The sequence below is a fragment of the Crocodylus siamensis genome, chromosome 14, assembly GCF_052110815.1.
Source record: "Crocodylus siamensis isolate JL-2025a chromosome 14, ASM5211081v1, whole genome shotgun sequence".
Classification (NCBI taxonomy): Eukaryota; Metazoa; Chordata; order Crocodylia; family Crocodylidae; genus Crocodylus; species Crocodylus siamensis.
Window position 1 is genome coordinate 23,972,861 of NC_143408.1, and position 13,369 is coordinate 23,986,229.

The following is a 13,369-nucleotide window of genomic DNA, read 5'->3' on the forward strand; positions in this document are numbered from 1 at the left end:
GAAGCAGAACTTCACAGAGGCTGGAAGGACTTGCAGCACCAATTCTTAAAAGGGCAGTTTGGGGTGCACTCACCAGTGGCTTGCAGATAGCTTGGCTGGTCCCAGGAGGCAGCCTCCACCCCTTGTTTCCAGATGCAGAACCACACTGAAAATGCTAAAACATTATTTACAGTCTTTTTTCCAATGTCTGATGAAGGGTGTTTGTGGCTGAAAGATTGCAATTAAAGATTTTTTTTTTTTTGCAAAAATCTTGTTGGTCTAATAAAAGATATCATCTCTACTACAAGTCCCGATTGCTTTTTCCTCTAGACCCATATGGCTACAACCTGGATACCTTATTTGCCTGATGTAACTTTCCAAAATAGCAGCTCCTCAGGCTGATATGCGACTACACATGGGGTAAGTGGTCCATCTCCAGGCTACGACAGGAGAGCTCCTGCTGATACTGTGGGCATTGAAGACAAGGGAAAATGTTTTTTTTTAGCTATTCAGGTTTGCCTGGGACTTGTGACTGACTTTCACCATTCCTAACAATGCAGGAGTGTTGCCTGTAAAATGTTTAAAAAGGTATGCAACAGGTGTGCCCTGTCTAGTTGGCCAGCGACCCTAATGAGCTCTGACGTCAACCACAAAGGTACAGAGAAGTGCAAGTCAGCAGCAGAGCACAAAGCAGCCCAGCTCCTTCCAAGTGCCTTGCCTGCCCCCGCCGAAATCTGTACTGTCCCCCTGCTAATCAGCATTTGCCTTTTAAAAGAAGCAGCATTCAACCCAAGAGAGGCCAAGCCCCTTGTATAGTTAAAGTATCTTTATTTTATAAAATGTAATACAAAGCATCTACACCATTCACAGGTGGAACGTTAATAATTATTACACAGTAATTCCAACGCAGGTTAGTATTCCTTGGTCCCCTTTCAATGAGTCCCACAGTTCCCCATTTCCTGCTGCTTGCAGACATTAGGGGTTCTCTCTCAGGCTGAACAGAATTTAGGATGGCATCTCCCCACCTCCACTGGCAACGTACCTTTTTGTTCTCTTGGACTTGATCTGTACTGGTGCTCATCACCAGCGTGACACCTTGTCTCAGGAAGGCTTGCTGGCCCCGGTGTCCAAAGCCATTGTTAGTGACACCTTTCCTTCCAGGACCCTTGTTTCATGTTCTCAGCAGCAACTCTGCAATCTGCAACAAGATCTCCTTTGGCTTTTCATTAGCACGAGGAAACGAACCCCGTGGCCATGGAAGCATATACATTTCTAAGCAAGCAACAGCTCGTGTAAGTGGCATAGCTAACTGGCACCTGCATGGACTACACTTGCACTCCCAAGCTTACTTGCCAGCTGTGATGGCAATACTTGTGCATGCGACTGCACACAAGCGCCTTTGAAAATTGGATCAGGTCTGCTCAGGGAACCCTTGGTGACCTGTGATTAGAGGACTGCACTTAAGAGGATGCCAGACTCATCTGTCTTCTGGGCCTACTGTGCAGAAAGCCCTCCCTGCACGTCAACTCCACAAACTCTGAGGGGACTTCTGCAGGATCCGGCCCACCACAGGAAAAGGTGGAGACTTTGGATTAACCTGGCCAACACCTCCCTCTCCTGAGGTGCCTTTCCTTTTCATTTCAAACTGGAAATGCTGCCTCAAAGCATACTGTAGGACTGGCCCCAAGGGATATCTCATTCCCCACAGCAGCTGGTCCTTCCTGCACACGCTGTTCAGTAGCATCTCATGACCTGCACTTCTATACCCGGAGTAAGCCAGAAGCTGAGAAGCAATATATCAAAGTCAGAGAGTTTAGTTCTAATCCCAGTCCACATCTTATACCATGGCGAGAAGGGCTCAAATCACAGTAACAACACTGTGCATTTAACAGCGCTGCCCAACTGATTCTACAAGCCCTTAACAAATGGTGGGGAAAGTGCTTTGCTAATGAGAAGACCCCATGAGGTAGGTCAATAGCCCTGTTTTACACATGGGTAAACTGAGGCAAAGAGGTAACACAACATGCCCAAAGCTGGAGACAGAGTTGGAAGCATAACTCAGGCAACCTTCCTAACCCCTTGTGCTAATCGTCTACAAGCAGAGGAAGATGCTGCAGCCAATCACACAGGCTGGGTGCAGCACCACCATCCCTGCCTCAAATGGCTTTAGCAGCCTCGGGGAATTTTTTCACCCGTTCCACCTCAGGATGAACTGGCCCCTTCAATAAATCAGTGACTTGTCCTCAGAAAAAAACAGCTGATCGTGGTTGTAGCCCCTACCCCAAGATGCGAGGGACCAGCCCAGGACCAAGGGCTTACTTTGTGCAAGTCAGCCCAGGCACACACCTGTCAGGGCAGCACCATCAGTCTGCTGCTTGTATAAAGGAGGGTCTCTCCCATTTTCTACTGCTACAGCAAATGCCAAGTGGACTTGCTGCAATAGGGATTTGGACTTGGGTCTCCCACATCACTAAGCATCCAACTATAGAGACTCTCTCTCTGGCCCAATGAGTGACACTAGCACAACAGCTCTGGCAGGACAGACTGGGAGACAGACACGGATTCCCTGTAACGCAATCACTGGAGATGCAGGAAACCCAGTTTCAAGTCCATCGTCTGACCAGACTCGAACACCAGCAGCCCAACAAGGGCCCTCATTGCCAGCTTACTGCCTCTTCTGAGGGGATGGGGTGGACTGGGCAGAACCCCCAACAAGGAAACCTTCCTGCAGAACCTGGGGTAAGAAGTTCCCATTTTGACAAATTCCTTCCCCTGGTCCAATCTGCAGGGCAGCCCAGTCTAACAGCCACAGGGAGAGCCTGGTTGTGGCTCCAAAGATGCTGGGTCAGATCCAGGATGACTCCACTGAAGGCAATGCCCTATTTACACCCAGGGAACCCAGATCAGGATCAGGTCCCAGCTCTGCAGACTGCCAGTGGAATGGACCATCTCTGTGAAACAGGAGCAGGTTGCACATTATTTTTTGTTTCTAAACTGCCAGAAGTGAGGTGGGGAAGGAGACACCGTAAGCGCTTTGCATCAGTGCATCTGAACAGCTTCTAGCACAGCCAAGCCCTGATTCTAACAGGAGTCTCTGGGTCCTGCTAGGAGACAAAAATAAATATAAGTTATTAAATTAATTTAAAGTAACCAAGAAAAAACAAATTGTCCATCAAGTGCCCTGCTGCTGGGACTTATGCTCTGGCTCAGACACCTCAGGAAACACACGGGTAGTAAATAAATAGACAGCACCTGTCATCTTAGCATCTGAAAGTGCTTTTTACAGGTAGATTAGCTTCATCACCCCAAGTTCAGAGGGGAAGAGAAGTGGGGCAAGAGGTTAGTGACTCAGAACTGAGAAGGTGGAGGAGCCAGGACTCCTAGTCACCCCACCCTGCCAGAGCCCCCCCAGGTGTCTCTCTTGGGCAGCACACTGGACCCTGAGATCTAGTGCTACTTATCAGCCCTTAAGGTGAGCTCAGTGCTGAAGGAGTTCACCACTAATACTGCTATTTGCACCTGTGCTGCTGGACTGGCAACCGCTTGTGTCTGAAAACTAAGCCCTTCCTCGACACCCTGCTATATGTCTACACACATACAGAACAGCACTGAGCCAAGTGCTTCCAGTCCCAGTGCCCCAGACCCATTGCCTCCGTGACATCCCTCCAGAGGCCTTGACAGAGTTACAGCAGGGATGGATTTGGCTCGGTTCTCTCCACCACAGGTTGGCCCATCTCCTGAGATCAGCCTTTCAGAGCCAGGTTCAATGCTCTTCCTGTCAGATCATGACCTCGAGGGGCCACTGTGGTGCCTGGCTAGTGGCACTTCAGATGCCCGTTGGATTTTGAGTGCAGTTCTTCACTCCTTCGGCTCCTCCAAGTGTGGTACTTCTTCATGGTTTTCCTCCTGGCAAAACGGCAGATGCTGACCATGAAGATCCAGGAGACGGCATACATGATCACACCTCCCATTTTAATAAACCATCGGGGCTTGGGAGACGCGAGCTCACAGTACAGCATCCAGGCCCCCACCCCAATCCGAACACCTGTGAAGAGGAGCACAAAGACGAAGTCCACCACATCCCCCGTGAAACTGTGATAGCAGCCCATCTCCCGCAGGAACCAGCGGGCCTGCAAGAGCGGGTTGGTGATTTCACTGCCGAAGATGACAGCGTTGACCTCGGTGGCCGACTCGCCGAGCACCAGAGACACGGTGATGCCCAGGATGCTCACCGTGTGATGGGCCAACATGAGGGCACCCTCTGTCTGGAAGTATACACACCAGCCCAGGTCGAAGAGGAAGTAGCCGAGGCTGAGACACAGCACATGGACCTGGAGGGTTGTATTTGGCGACCCTGAAAAGGAAAGACACCCACCAGTGCAGTAAAGCAAAGAGACACCCAGCAGCAGGATGTGGGCAAGGGGTTGGGTCTTTTCCTGATGGGCAAGTGCAAGATGGAAAAGTCATCATAGCTACCACTACTAAGCTAGAAGGCAGAACGCAGAGACCTTGGCACATAAATACAATACTGGAGGCAGATAGTGAGGGATGAATTTCCCTTCCATCTTGCAAGGGGCCTCCCAGCTCTGGGGTCTGTCATGTTCATAGCAGTCAGAACCCCAGCTTGTATGCACTGGTGGGTACTTTGCCAGGTATCAGACCTGCAGTTCTAGACCCAACTCAGTTAAAGCCTCTTCAGCTGGGCTGGGCAAGGACAGACCCTGGGGATATTAATGGTGCGGAGATCGCCTCCATACAGCATGGAGGTAGCTCTGGGCCATCTCTCCTGGAGTGCAATGAAGAGGGGTGGCCTGAGGTGGGCAGCCAGCAACCAGGCTGAAGGAGGGAGGGATTCAACAGGAGATGGGCTTCCATTCTATGAAGTCCCAAACGGGCCATAGAGGCAAAGGCAGAGGGTGAAACAGCCCTCCAGGCTGTTTTGGTACAGGAGCAGCTAAAGCCAGTCACTGAGCAAAAGCCAGGGAAGGAGGTGGAGGTTGGAGGAGGGTATTTCACGTGGAGGAGTTGTACTGCAAAGGGGCTTGGAGCAGAGAAAAGAATGAGGTGACATGGGAGACATGAGGACAGAAGGCTGGATGTGCCCCCCTGCCCCCGTACCAACTACACTGGCCTAGAGACGAGCTCCAGGAGCACACAGCCACTGTGGGAGAAGGGGTCTCGGTGACCAGAAGACAACTTGCGCTTCTACGCGTCACCTGGGCCAAATGCTGGTAACATACCTGGGTGCGCCAAAGGCCAGGGGCCATCAATGAAACCGATGTAGGCAGAGAGGCAGGTGGCGAGGAGACCGTGGGTCAGCGTGACTAGGCGACAGCTCCACTCGTAACTACGGCATTTGTACCGGTGACTGAACCAGGCATAAAGGGAGAGCCAGGCCACCAGGCTGCCGGCCACGCGCAGGGGTATGGAGGAGATCATCCTGCTGCAGGACAGGGGAGAGAGGGAAGCACATTAGATGAGGTAGCCCAGTGCAGAGGGGATCAGCTCCATTGCAACATAGCCAGTTCCCACTAAATTACATCAACTTCCTGCCTGTACACAACCCTATTTTCTAACCCAGCAGATTACAAGAGCCAGTCACCCCAAAGGCATCCCCTGCCATTAGACTGAGGCATGCATCAAAATCCTATTAGTGTCACCTTCCCTCCTCCCCACCTACATTGGAGCCATGCTGTTTACACATCAGTCCAAACGCTGGGTTAGAGTACACATCATAATGACTGTGCACCCCTTGGCCTTGGTTTTCAGTTGTAGGATCCACCACGGATCCCATGGAGACAAGCCAGCCCACCACATGGGATGCGTATGAGTGATGTGGTGAAGAGTACGGTGAGGGATGGTCACCTGGAAAGCTAAGTCCTAGCCCTGATGGCTCTTTCAAGAGCAGGAATGAACTATTCTGCATGCAACAAAGTTGGGAACATTAAGCAAATATCCTGATGCCTCTGCAGAGCCTGTGATGCCTATCGCCAGGGGATGTCAAGTCCTTGCCCGTGTCTGTCATCTTCTTCCAGCTTGATCATTGCACCCTGTATTCCCCAGGGCCTCCTCCATGCTTCTCCACCTGGCCTCCAGCCCCTGCCCTCCCTTCTCACAGACAAAAAGGCTCATAGAAACATGGAGCTAGAAGGGACCACAGGAAGTTGTCCTGTCCCAACCCCCTGCTGAAGGCAGGATCATCTCCGTCTAAACCACCCACACAAATGCTTACTGGAGCATATTGCCACATCTCTGGCAACTGGCTCTTTCTTCATGCCAGGGCCCCAATCTAAAACTGCTTCTTATCTTCTGAAAATCTACCACCTCACATGAATCCTCTCTGCTCCCCACCTCAGCTGGTTCAAGCAGTGCTGGATCTTCTATCTCCTCCACGACAGCCTTCTCCACCGTCCCTGCCAGCTGCAGCAGTCCCCTTCCTCTTCCCAACTCTTCATTTAGATCCAGATCTCCTCCAAAGACCTCCAGGTTCTCCTTTGCTGCCTTAGACTTGAGCCTTATTTTCCTCCTACCACTACTGCAGTTCAGCTTTGTGGCCCCAAGGCATTTCTGGGACAGCTTAAAACTTTAAAAACTTTCTTACAGACACTTTAAAAGCCCCACATGCAAAGATCAGAGGACACTGCTGGGCAGCAGCAAACAAAAAACATTGTCCTTTCCTAATATAAGAAGGGACAATGTAACTCAATGGCGTGCCCTGGGAAGATCAACGAAGAACTTATTTTACCTCTGCCCCTCTCTTTTCCTCTCCCCACCCCAAATTTCCCTCGCAACAATGTCAAGAGACCCCAGGCAGAGCACCAGTGTGCTACGGGGCTGGAAAGACAAGGAACTGAGGACAGAGCCTGCCCCCAGACGGCTCACAATCCAAGTGTATGATAGAAACAGGCTGATAATAAACACCACGGGGTATTAAGAAGGATGAGGCAATGATAAAGCAAGTAAAGATGGCATAATAAATAGTAGTCTCCCCTTACGCCTCTGCTTAACCGTCTCCAGCACCATTCCCAAACTTACATCATTTCATCCCATGATTAAGGTCTAAAACTCCTCTGCAACCCCTAGATCCTGGGACACAGAGTGAGTTTTGCAGCCTTTTAATGAGTCAGGGGTGCAAAAGGGTTGCAAATATTGCTGAGCTAGATAATTCCTCTAATCCCTCCTAAACTGTCAAATTGCCCAGGTGATTTCCTTCAGCAGGGCCTGCATCACCTGCCTGCACTTCTCTTCAGGCAGGAAATTTAAGAGTAAGTTTCTCTTACCAGCCTGATCATTTCTATAGGTCCCCCCTTGTGATACAAGCAAAATCTCTCTTTCAAACAGTAAGGGCTTGGACAAACTGCTACAAACACTAAGTGTAAACTTCAGTGCAACAGTGTCTATGGACTAACATGCTGCAATTGTTTGTGCCTGCTGTTGTTTATGAGCTATATTGCCATAATATCTACATTTCCTATATGCTTATAATGCTACTTCCAGGAATCTAAGCTGAGGTCTGTTTATATGCATTTCTGCATGCTCAATAAGTATTACACAGAAAGCTTTGACGCGCATTGAGATCTGTGTTTCTAACATTATAATATCAACATGGCCAATGGTCTGGCTGAGAGCTAGGGACCATTATTCTGGATCCCTGCTTGAGGCTAGGAAGGTTGACGAAGAGGCATGCAGCAAACAAGACTCAACGCCAGCTTAGCATCCACAAGCCCCCAGATTCCTGTTCGTCCCATTGCAGGTGCCACCAGAGCTGACACAGACAGCAGGATACACTGAACCCCGCAGTTTTAATGGAGACAGGGATGCAGGAAGAGCAAAGGAGGCAAGGCTTTGGGTAACTGCTTTGATTTGGGGGCTCAAGAGTACAGATGTGTACGAGTGGGCTGGGTAAGGGAGAATGAACAATAACATGACAGAAGAAATCAATCGGTGGCATAAGCTGTGATAGCTGACATGGATACAGAGACCCTCACCTTTGGAGACTCTCACAGGAGTCAGCCTGCCCACAGTGCAAGGGACAGGCCTTCACCCTCTATCTACAGGAAGCCATTCAAGGCCGAGAAGAAGGGGGATCTCCCCTGCAACAGAATTAAACCACCAGGTCACTCTTCTGTTGTAATGCTGCGGTCACATAGCAAGTACTTCAAGGGTCCTACTGTACCCTGCTCCAAACTAACACATCCCGATCCCACAGAGTTTAAAATAACAGGAGAGCAATCTGACCCAGAAATTGCTGCTATGCCCACCCTACAGCCTAGCACCTCATCCAGAGCTAGAGTCCCAGCCTAGCGCCTCATCCAAAAAAGGGTCTTCTTGGCAATGAACCATATCACAGCAAGGCCCCTGGCACTCCCGGCTGCCTCTGGGTACCTTTTGGTTCATTCTGCATTGGGCCTAAGCACCGCGCAGCCGCCACCATCGGTCCCCGCACTGAGCTGCCCGTTTCTCTTCTGGGGGAGTGGGGTGGGAGGTTGGAGCCACGGCGGAGACCAGGGGTGTGATGCAGCGTGGAGGGCTGGGGTGAGCAGAGACAGGAAGGCAGTTCCAGCTTTTCCAGCCGGGACCTGTCAAACCTGTTTCCAGCCTGGGTGCCAAGGCTCACTGGCTTCCTACATGCCTGCGGCTGAACCAAGCGGGGAAAGGCGGCTGGGCAGGATGCTACAGCCTGGGAAATCCTCCCTGGGACTCTTCCCTCTGCAGAAATAGCTGGACAACCCTTCTCCTCCTGGCACAGTTGAGGCCCGGGTGGCTGGTCCTGGCCGAGAGGAGGCCTGAAAGGGGGCATAGCGCTGCACACGCAGGACCCACGTGCTCTGCACCCAACCAGGCACGGACCACGGTACCAGGGGCCAGCCAGCAGGCGCCCGGGGCCCCTTAAATCTCTTCCCCGGGCAGGGAGGGAGCAACCAGTCGTGCCCAGGGGCCTTTTCTCACCCAATGCCCCACACCCTTGCGTCCCCCCCAGCTCCTGCCAGGCCAGACGTGAGGTCCCCATGTGCCTGGAGGGGTCAGGGTCATGTCTGGAGGGAGCTGCCGGCGTGCCCCAGGCCTCTGGAGAGAAGGGGACACATCCCTACAGCCGGGGGCCTGGAAGGGGGGTTCACCTGGAAGTGTGTGTGTGGGGGGGGGGGCCTAGAGGAGGGGTGGGGGGTCCCTATGCAACCCCGACGCTTGGAGGAAGGGCCTGCATGCAACCCAGGCGGGGGGGGGGGGGTCCCCGTGCAACCCCGGGGCCTGGAGGGAAATCTACCTGCAACCCGGGGCCTGGAGGAGGGGAGGAGGGTCCCCGGCGCCCGGTGAGGGGAGCGCGGCCGCCCCGTTACCTGCCCCGGCTCCAGGCCGCCGCCGCCGCCGCCCGCGCAGCCGCAGCCGCAGCCGCGCGAGGCCACCTGCCGGCGGGGAAGGCGGGGCGGGGCCGCCGTGCCTCGGGGCCTCAGGGGCCCGTTGTTCCACCCCAGCGGCCTCCTGCCCCAGCCAGGCGCCTCGTTTCCCTGCTTCCCAGCAGGCCTCGCCCCGGGCTGCGCGTCGGGCCAGGCCGCCCTGCGCCGCCACTTGCCCCCGGGCGAGGCAGCCCCTTCCCTGCCTGGCGGCGCAGCGTGGGGACCCCCGCCTCAGGCTTTTCCTCATGAAACCCAGGGCCCCTGTCTCGGGCTCGCCCCGAACCGCGTGCCCAGCTCCCCACCTGGCGCCAGGGCCAGGCCCCGCGAAGCCCACGCTGCTGCGATTGGGACGCCGCCTTTTCGGCCCGGCAAGAGGGGACTTGCTCCTCCAAGGCAGCGCGTGCTTTGCCCGTGGGTGCCTCAGCCCTGACTAGAGTAGGCCAGGGGTGTGCGGGGCTTGGGATCGCCGCCCAGGGTTTCTCAAGCTGGATGTGTCAGCACGCGTGATGCAGCGATGGCGTGAAGGCCAGGCTGACAGCTGGGTGCGGACCGTGCGCATAACAGAAGTAGCAGCATTAGGCCGCGCTGGGGAGTCTTGCCCGAGATGGAAAGTCCCGGCTGAACCAAGTGGAGCGTGTGCAGAAGAAACAAGGAGCTTTGACTTGCTCTAAACCAAGCGCTATACCCAATTTACAGAGGGAAAAACTAAGGCACAGTGAGAACAAGTGATTTGTCCTAGGCTGCGGAGAGAGAGGCTAGGCTAGAGGCAGGAACTGAATCCAGACACCCCACATCAGCCCAGCATTTGTCCACGTTGCAATGCCAGCGACTGGTCCAGGCGGACCCGCAGCCGCTTTGAGGACAAGCTGTTCTGGTGCTGCCGGCCCGTTAGCGCACAGCTCGGCACCGGCAGCAAAAGCCACCCAACCACTCCCTCAGCTTCCCACGAGGACTGTGCAGCCTGAGCCAACCCCAGCTGCACGCCTGACACAAATGGGGCTGGAGAGCTGAATGCTCACACGAGCACTATGTGTGCCTACACAAGATGCAGGTGCAAAGGCATGGGCACACCCTTGCCGGCAGAGCTGCTTCTTGCAATAGCGTTTCTTCCTATCGCATTACCACTTGTGACGGGAGTTGTGACACACAGAGATCCGTCACTGGGTTTACCAAAGCACCGAGACTCTGACATTCAAGATCTGCAAGAAATTCAAGATAGGCTTGGGAATGTGAACGGTTGAACTGCTGGACTCCAGTACCTCCCCTTCTTAATTGCAAGCAACTACTTAAGAAGATGCTGGTCATTTCTTTTTTTAAACACAAAATTATCTCGATCCATCCCATAAGCCATTGGATGGATAGAAAAAACACTTCTTTTCGGAGGCCTGATTACTGTGAGTTTTCGGTTACTTTAAAACAAGAGGACCGAGCAAAAGGCTTTAGCATACTGCTTTCCTGCTAAGAGCCGAGCGTCGGACACTGGCAGGTGTCAGACAAATGCATGTACAACTTCCGGTGGCAGTTTTGTTCTCAGGTAGCGTTTCCTGCTGGATCTGGGAGCCCGAGCTATTTCTTACATCTGATTTTATTTTGTATTAGGTGCGGCTCCTTTATGTACGTGCTTTTCTTCCAAAAGGATTTTTATCAACTATTTAATATTTAATGCAACCGTGTCTGGGGTGGAACATGGCAGCAAGCCAGTGCATAGCAGCTAGAACTACAGTAAAACAAGGGGATTTTGGACAAGGCCACAGGAAACGACCTTGGCTTTAGCAAGGAAGGAGATCATTGATCTTTCTTGCCCAGAAAGAGCAAAGACCACCTCAGTTTGATGTTCCAAGAGGACCCCCCCTCCTGCCCCCGTGTACAGCAGCATTCACCACTTGAAATCTGACTCCCAGTGGGAAGCAAGAAGTGAGTTTAGGACTGACCATCAAGTCTCATCCTATGCACCTGGACCTACAGAGACCAAGCACAGGCAATCTTGAAATAAATAAATGAGTAAACAAAGGTTGGGTTTTTTTCTTTTGCATTTAATTACAGAGCTCAAATCTAGCACCTGTGATAAAGCAGTGACTCAGGTAGAAGTTAATGCCTTAGGCTAGTCCAGCCTCACACTGCCTTGACATCACCAAGGGCCGCCCTGGCAATTTCCCAGGAGGCCAAAGGCTCCACCTCCTTTGTATCTGCATTTACATGCATTTCTGTGAAGCGCCTGCTTGTATTCGCACCTGCCATGAGATCCTAACGAGTGCAACCTAACAGCCCCAAAGCTGCCTCATCCTTTGCTTTTTCTTCCAGTCCCCCTTCATTCCATTCTCCTTTCTTTTCACTTCAGCAGCTTCTTATGCTGCCCGAAGATTATCTCCCGGCCACAGCCCTGCCTTTTTATCTATTAACCCCACACCGCTATCACATTCTCCATTCCTCACTACCCTGGGTCCCAGTCCCCTGGGAGTCTGTTTACCCTGAGAACCAGGCAAACCACAGCATGAAGCCAAGCTGCCACAAGCCATCAGGCACATGGCTCCAGTTAGTTTGTGCAGCCTCGATCAACCTAGAAGCTGTGTTCCCACTGCAACAACACAGTTTTTTTTTTTAAGCACCCACAGCACAGACTTTGAAAGAGCTCATTTTAGCCTCGATTCCACTCCAAGCAGCATCCTGACAGGTTAAACATCTTTAATTTGCTGTTAGAGTTAAAAAAAAAAAGATTATAAGAATAAAACATGGAGTTGGTTTGGGGGGGGTTTTCGGTAGGGGCCAACATAACCAACCAACCCAAAGCCAAGGTGTGGAAACTTGTTCTTTGGCTGTAACAGGAGAGGTTCTACAGCAGGACAGAAATTTGACCTGCCCAAACTAACCCACCCATGGATGTTCCAGGGAAATCGAACACATGCTCTCAAGGGCAGTGAGATTAAAGACAAGTGTTCCTGGGGCCTCGGGTACAACGGCGCAAGGACCTGTGTAATGCAAGCGACATTGCACTGAAATGTAGAGACAACGCCCCACCATTTAGCAGCTGCCTCTGGAACCAGTCACTTGGCAGTCTCATGTGAGAGGAACACTCATGAACACATATCTGGAGGCTGTCTATATGCAGAACAGATCTGGCACCCTGACAAAATTGTCCTATAATTACCTTTTCCTGGGGCAATCTCCCACTGGGGCACCGTGTGTGCATGTATATAAAGAGAGGGGTTTGTTCTTCACATCCCCTTCAATCCTTGGTCTTGCAATGACAACAATATAAACAGGATTACATCACGTGAACATTTCCCTACCTGGAATTTATCAAGACAACAGGAACTGTTTCAATTTCCATTTGCTAGTGCAATGCCAGAGCAACATCACTGATGTTCGCGCTGCTACAAGTTCAGGATCTGTTTGCATGAGGATGCAGGCATAACTGAACTAAGGTGAAAAATAGGGAAGAGGTATTTCATTAACAGCTACTGGACAACACACAGAAGGAGTCCTTCCCGTCCCAAAATGAGCTCTCTAAAAACACTAAGCCCAACATATGCTGGACATTGAGGTTCTTATTATCCTATAAACTAGCTTGGGAAAGGAAGGCAAATGTGAAATGGCTTTTGCAGAGTCACAGCCATGAAGCTCACAGATGCCCAAGGTACTGACTTTCTGGCTCTCATGATAAAAAAAATACTGGCTCTGAGGAAGAAGAGTTAAAAAAGGCACTGGGACTGTGCAACTGCACAAAGCAGACTGAAGAGCTCTAGTGCCACTGATCTTTTAGAGACAGGATCAGCACAGGAGAACTTAGTATATTAGTGCCGGACTCGGTCAGACTGGCAAGGAACTTGCTCTTCCTCCATTAGCTTTTTCTGCGTTCCCACAGCTCCAGCTGAGTCCTTCTCTTCCAAGACTAGCAGTTCACAGCCAGTGCTGCATGGTCCATCTCACATGGCTGCTAATGTAGACGTCTTCCTTCTTGCAGGACTGGACATCCCAAGCCAGGACTCCTATACTCA

General features: G+C 51.9%; 1 protein-coding gene across 7 annotated transcripts; it reads right to left on the reverse strand.

Moving 5' to 3' along the window:
* Positions 1-796: 796 nt before the first annotated feature.
* Positions 797-13,286, reverse strand: TLCD5 (TLC domain containing 5). 7 transcript variants are annotated; one of them, XM_090027605.1, is made up of 4 exons: positions 9,318-9,501; positions 7,968-8,072; positions 5,220-5,422; positions 797-4,333 (listed from the first exon to the last, which is right to left on the reverse strand). In XM_090027605.1, the coding sequence occupies exons 3-4, from the start codon at positions 5,416-5,418 to the stop codon at positions 3,795-3,797; spliced, it is 738 nt and encodes a 245-aa protein (XP_089883731.1). In that variant the 5' UTR covers positions 5,419-5,422; positions 7,968-8,072; positions 9,318-9,501; the 3' UTR covers positions 797-3,794. The 7 variants fall into 7 exon arrangements, with proteins under 7 accessions (XP_089883731.1, XP_089883729.1, XP_089883728.1 ...); XM_090027603.1 differs by having other exon boundaries at positions 9,245-9,337; XM_090027602.1 differs by lacking the exons at positions 7,968-8,072; positions 9,318-9,501 and adding an exon at positions 12,662-13,286.
* Positions 13,287-13,369: the final 83 nt, after the last annotated feature.

Bases quoted from the DNA above. Each gene is read 5' to 3' on its own strand.
- TLCD5 (XM_090027602.1), bottom strand. From the start codon at position 12,702: ATGGAAATTGAAACAGTTCCTGTTGTCTTGATAAATTCCAG. The intron at 5,423-12,661 runs GTAGGGAAATGT...CCTGTCCTGCAG, and splicing joins GTTGTCTTGATAAATTCCAG to CAGGATGATCTCCTCCATAC. The intron at 4,334-5,219 runs GTATGTTACCAG...TTTCCTTTTCAG, and splicing joins CTGGCCTTTGGCGCACCCAG to GGTCGCCAAATACAACCCTC.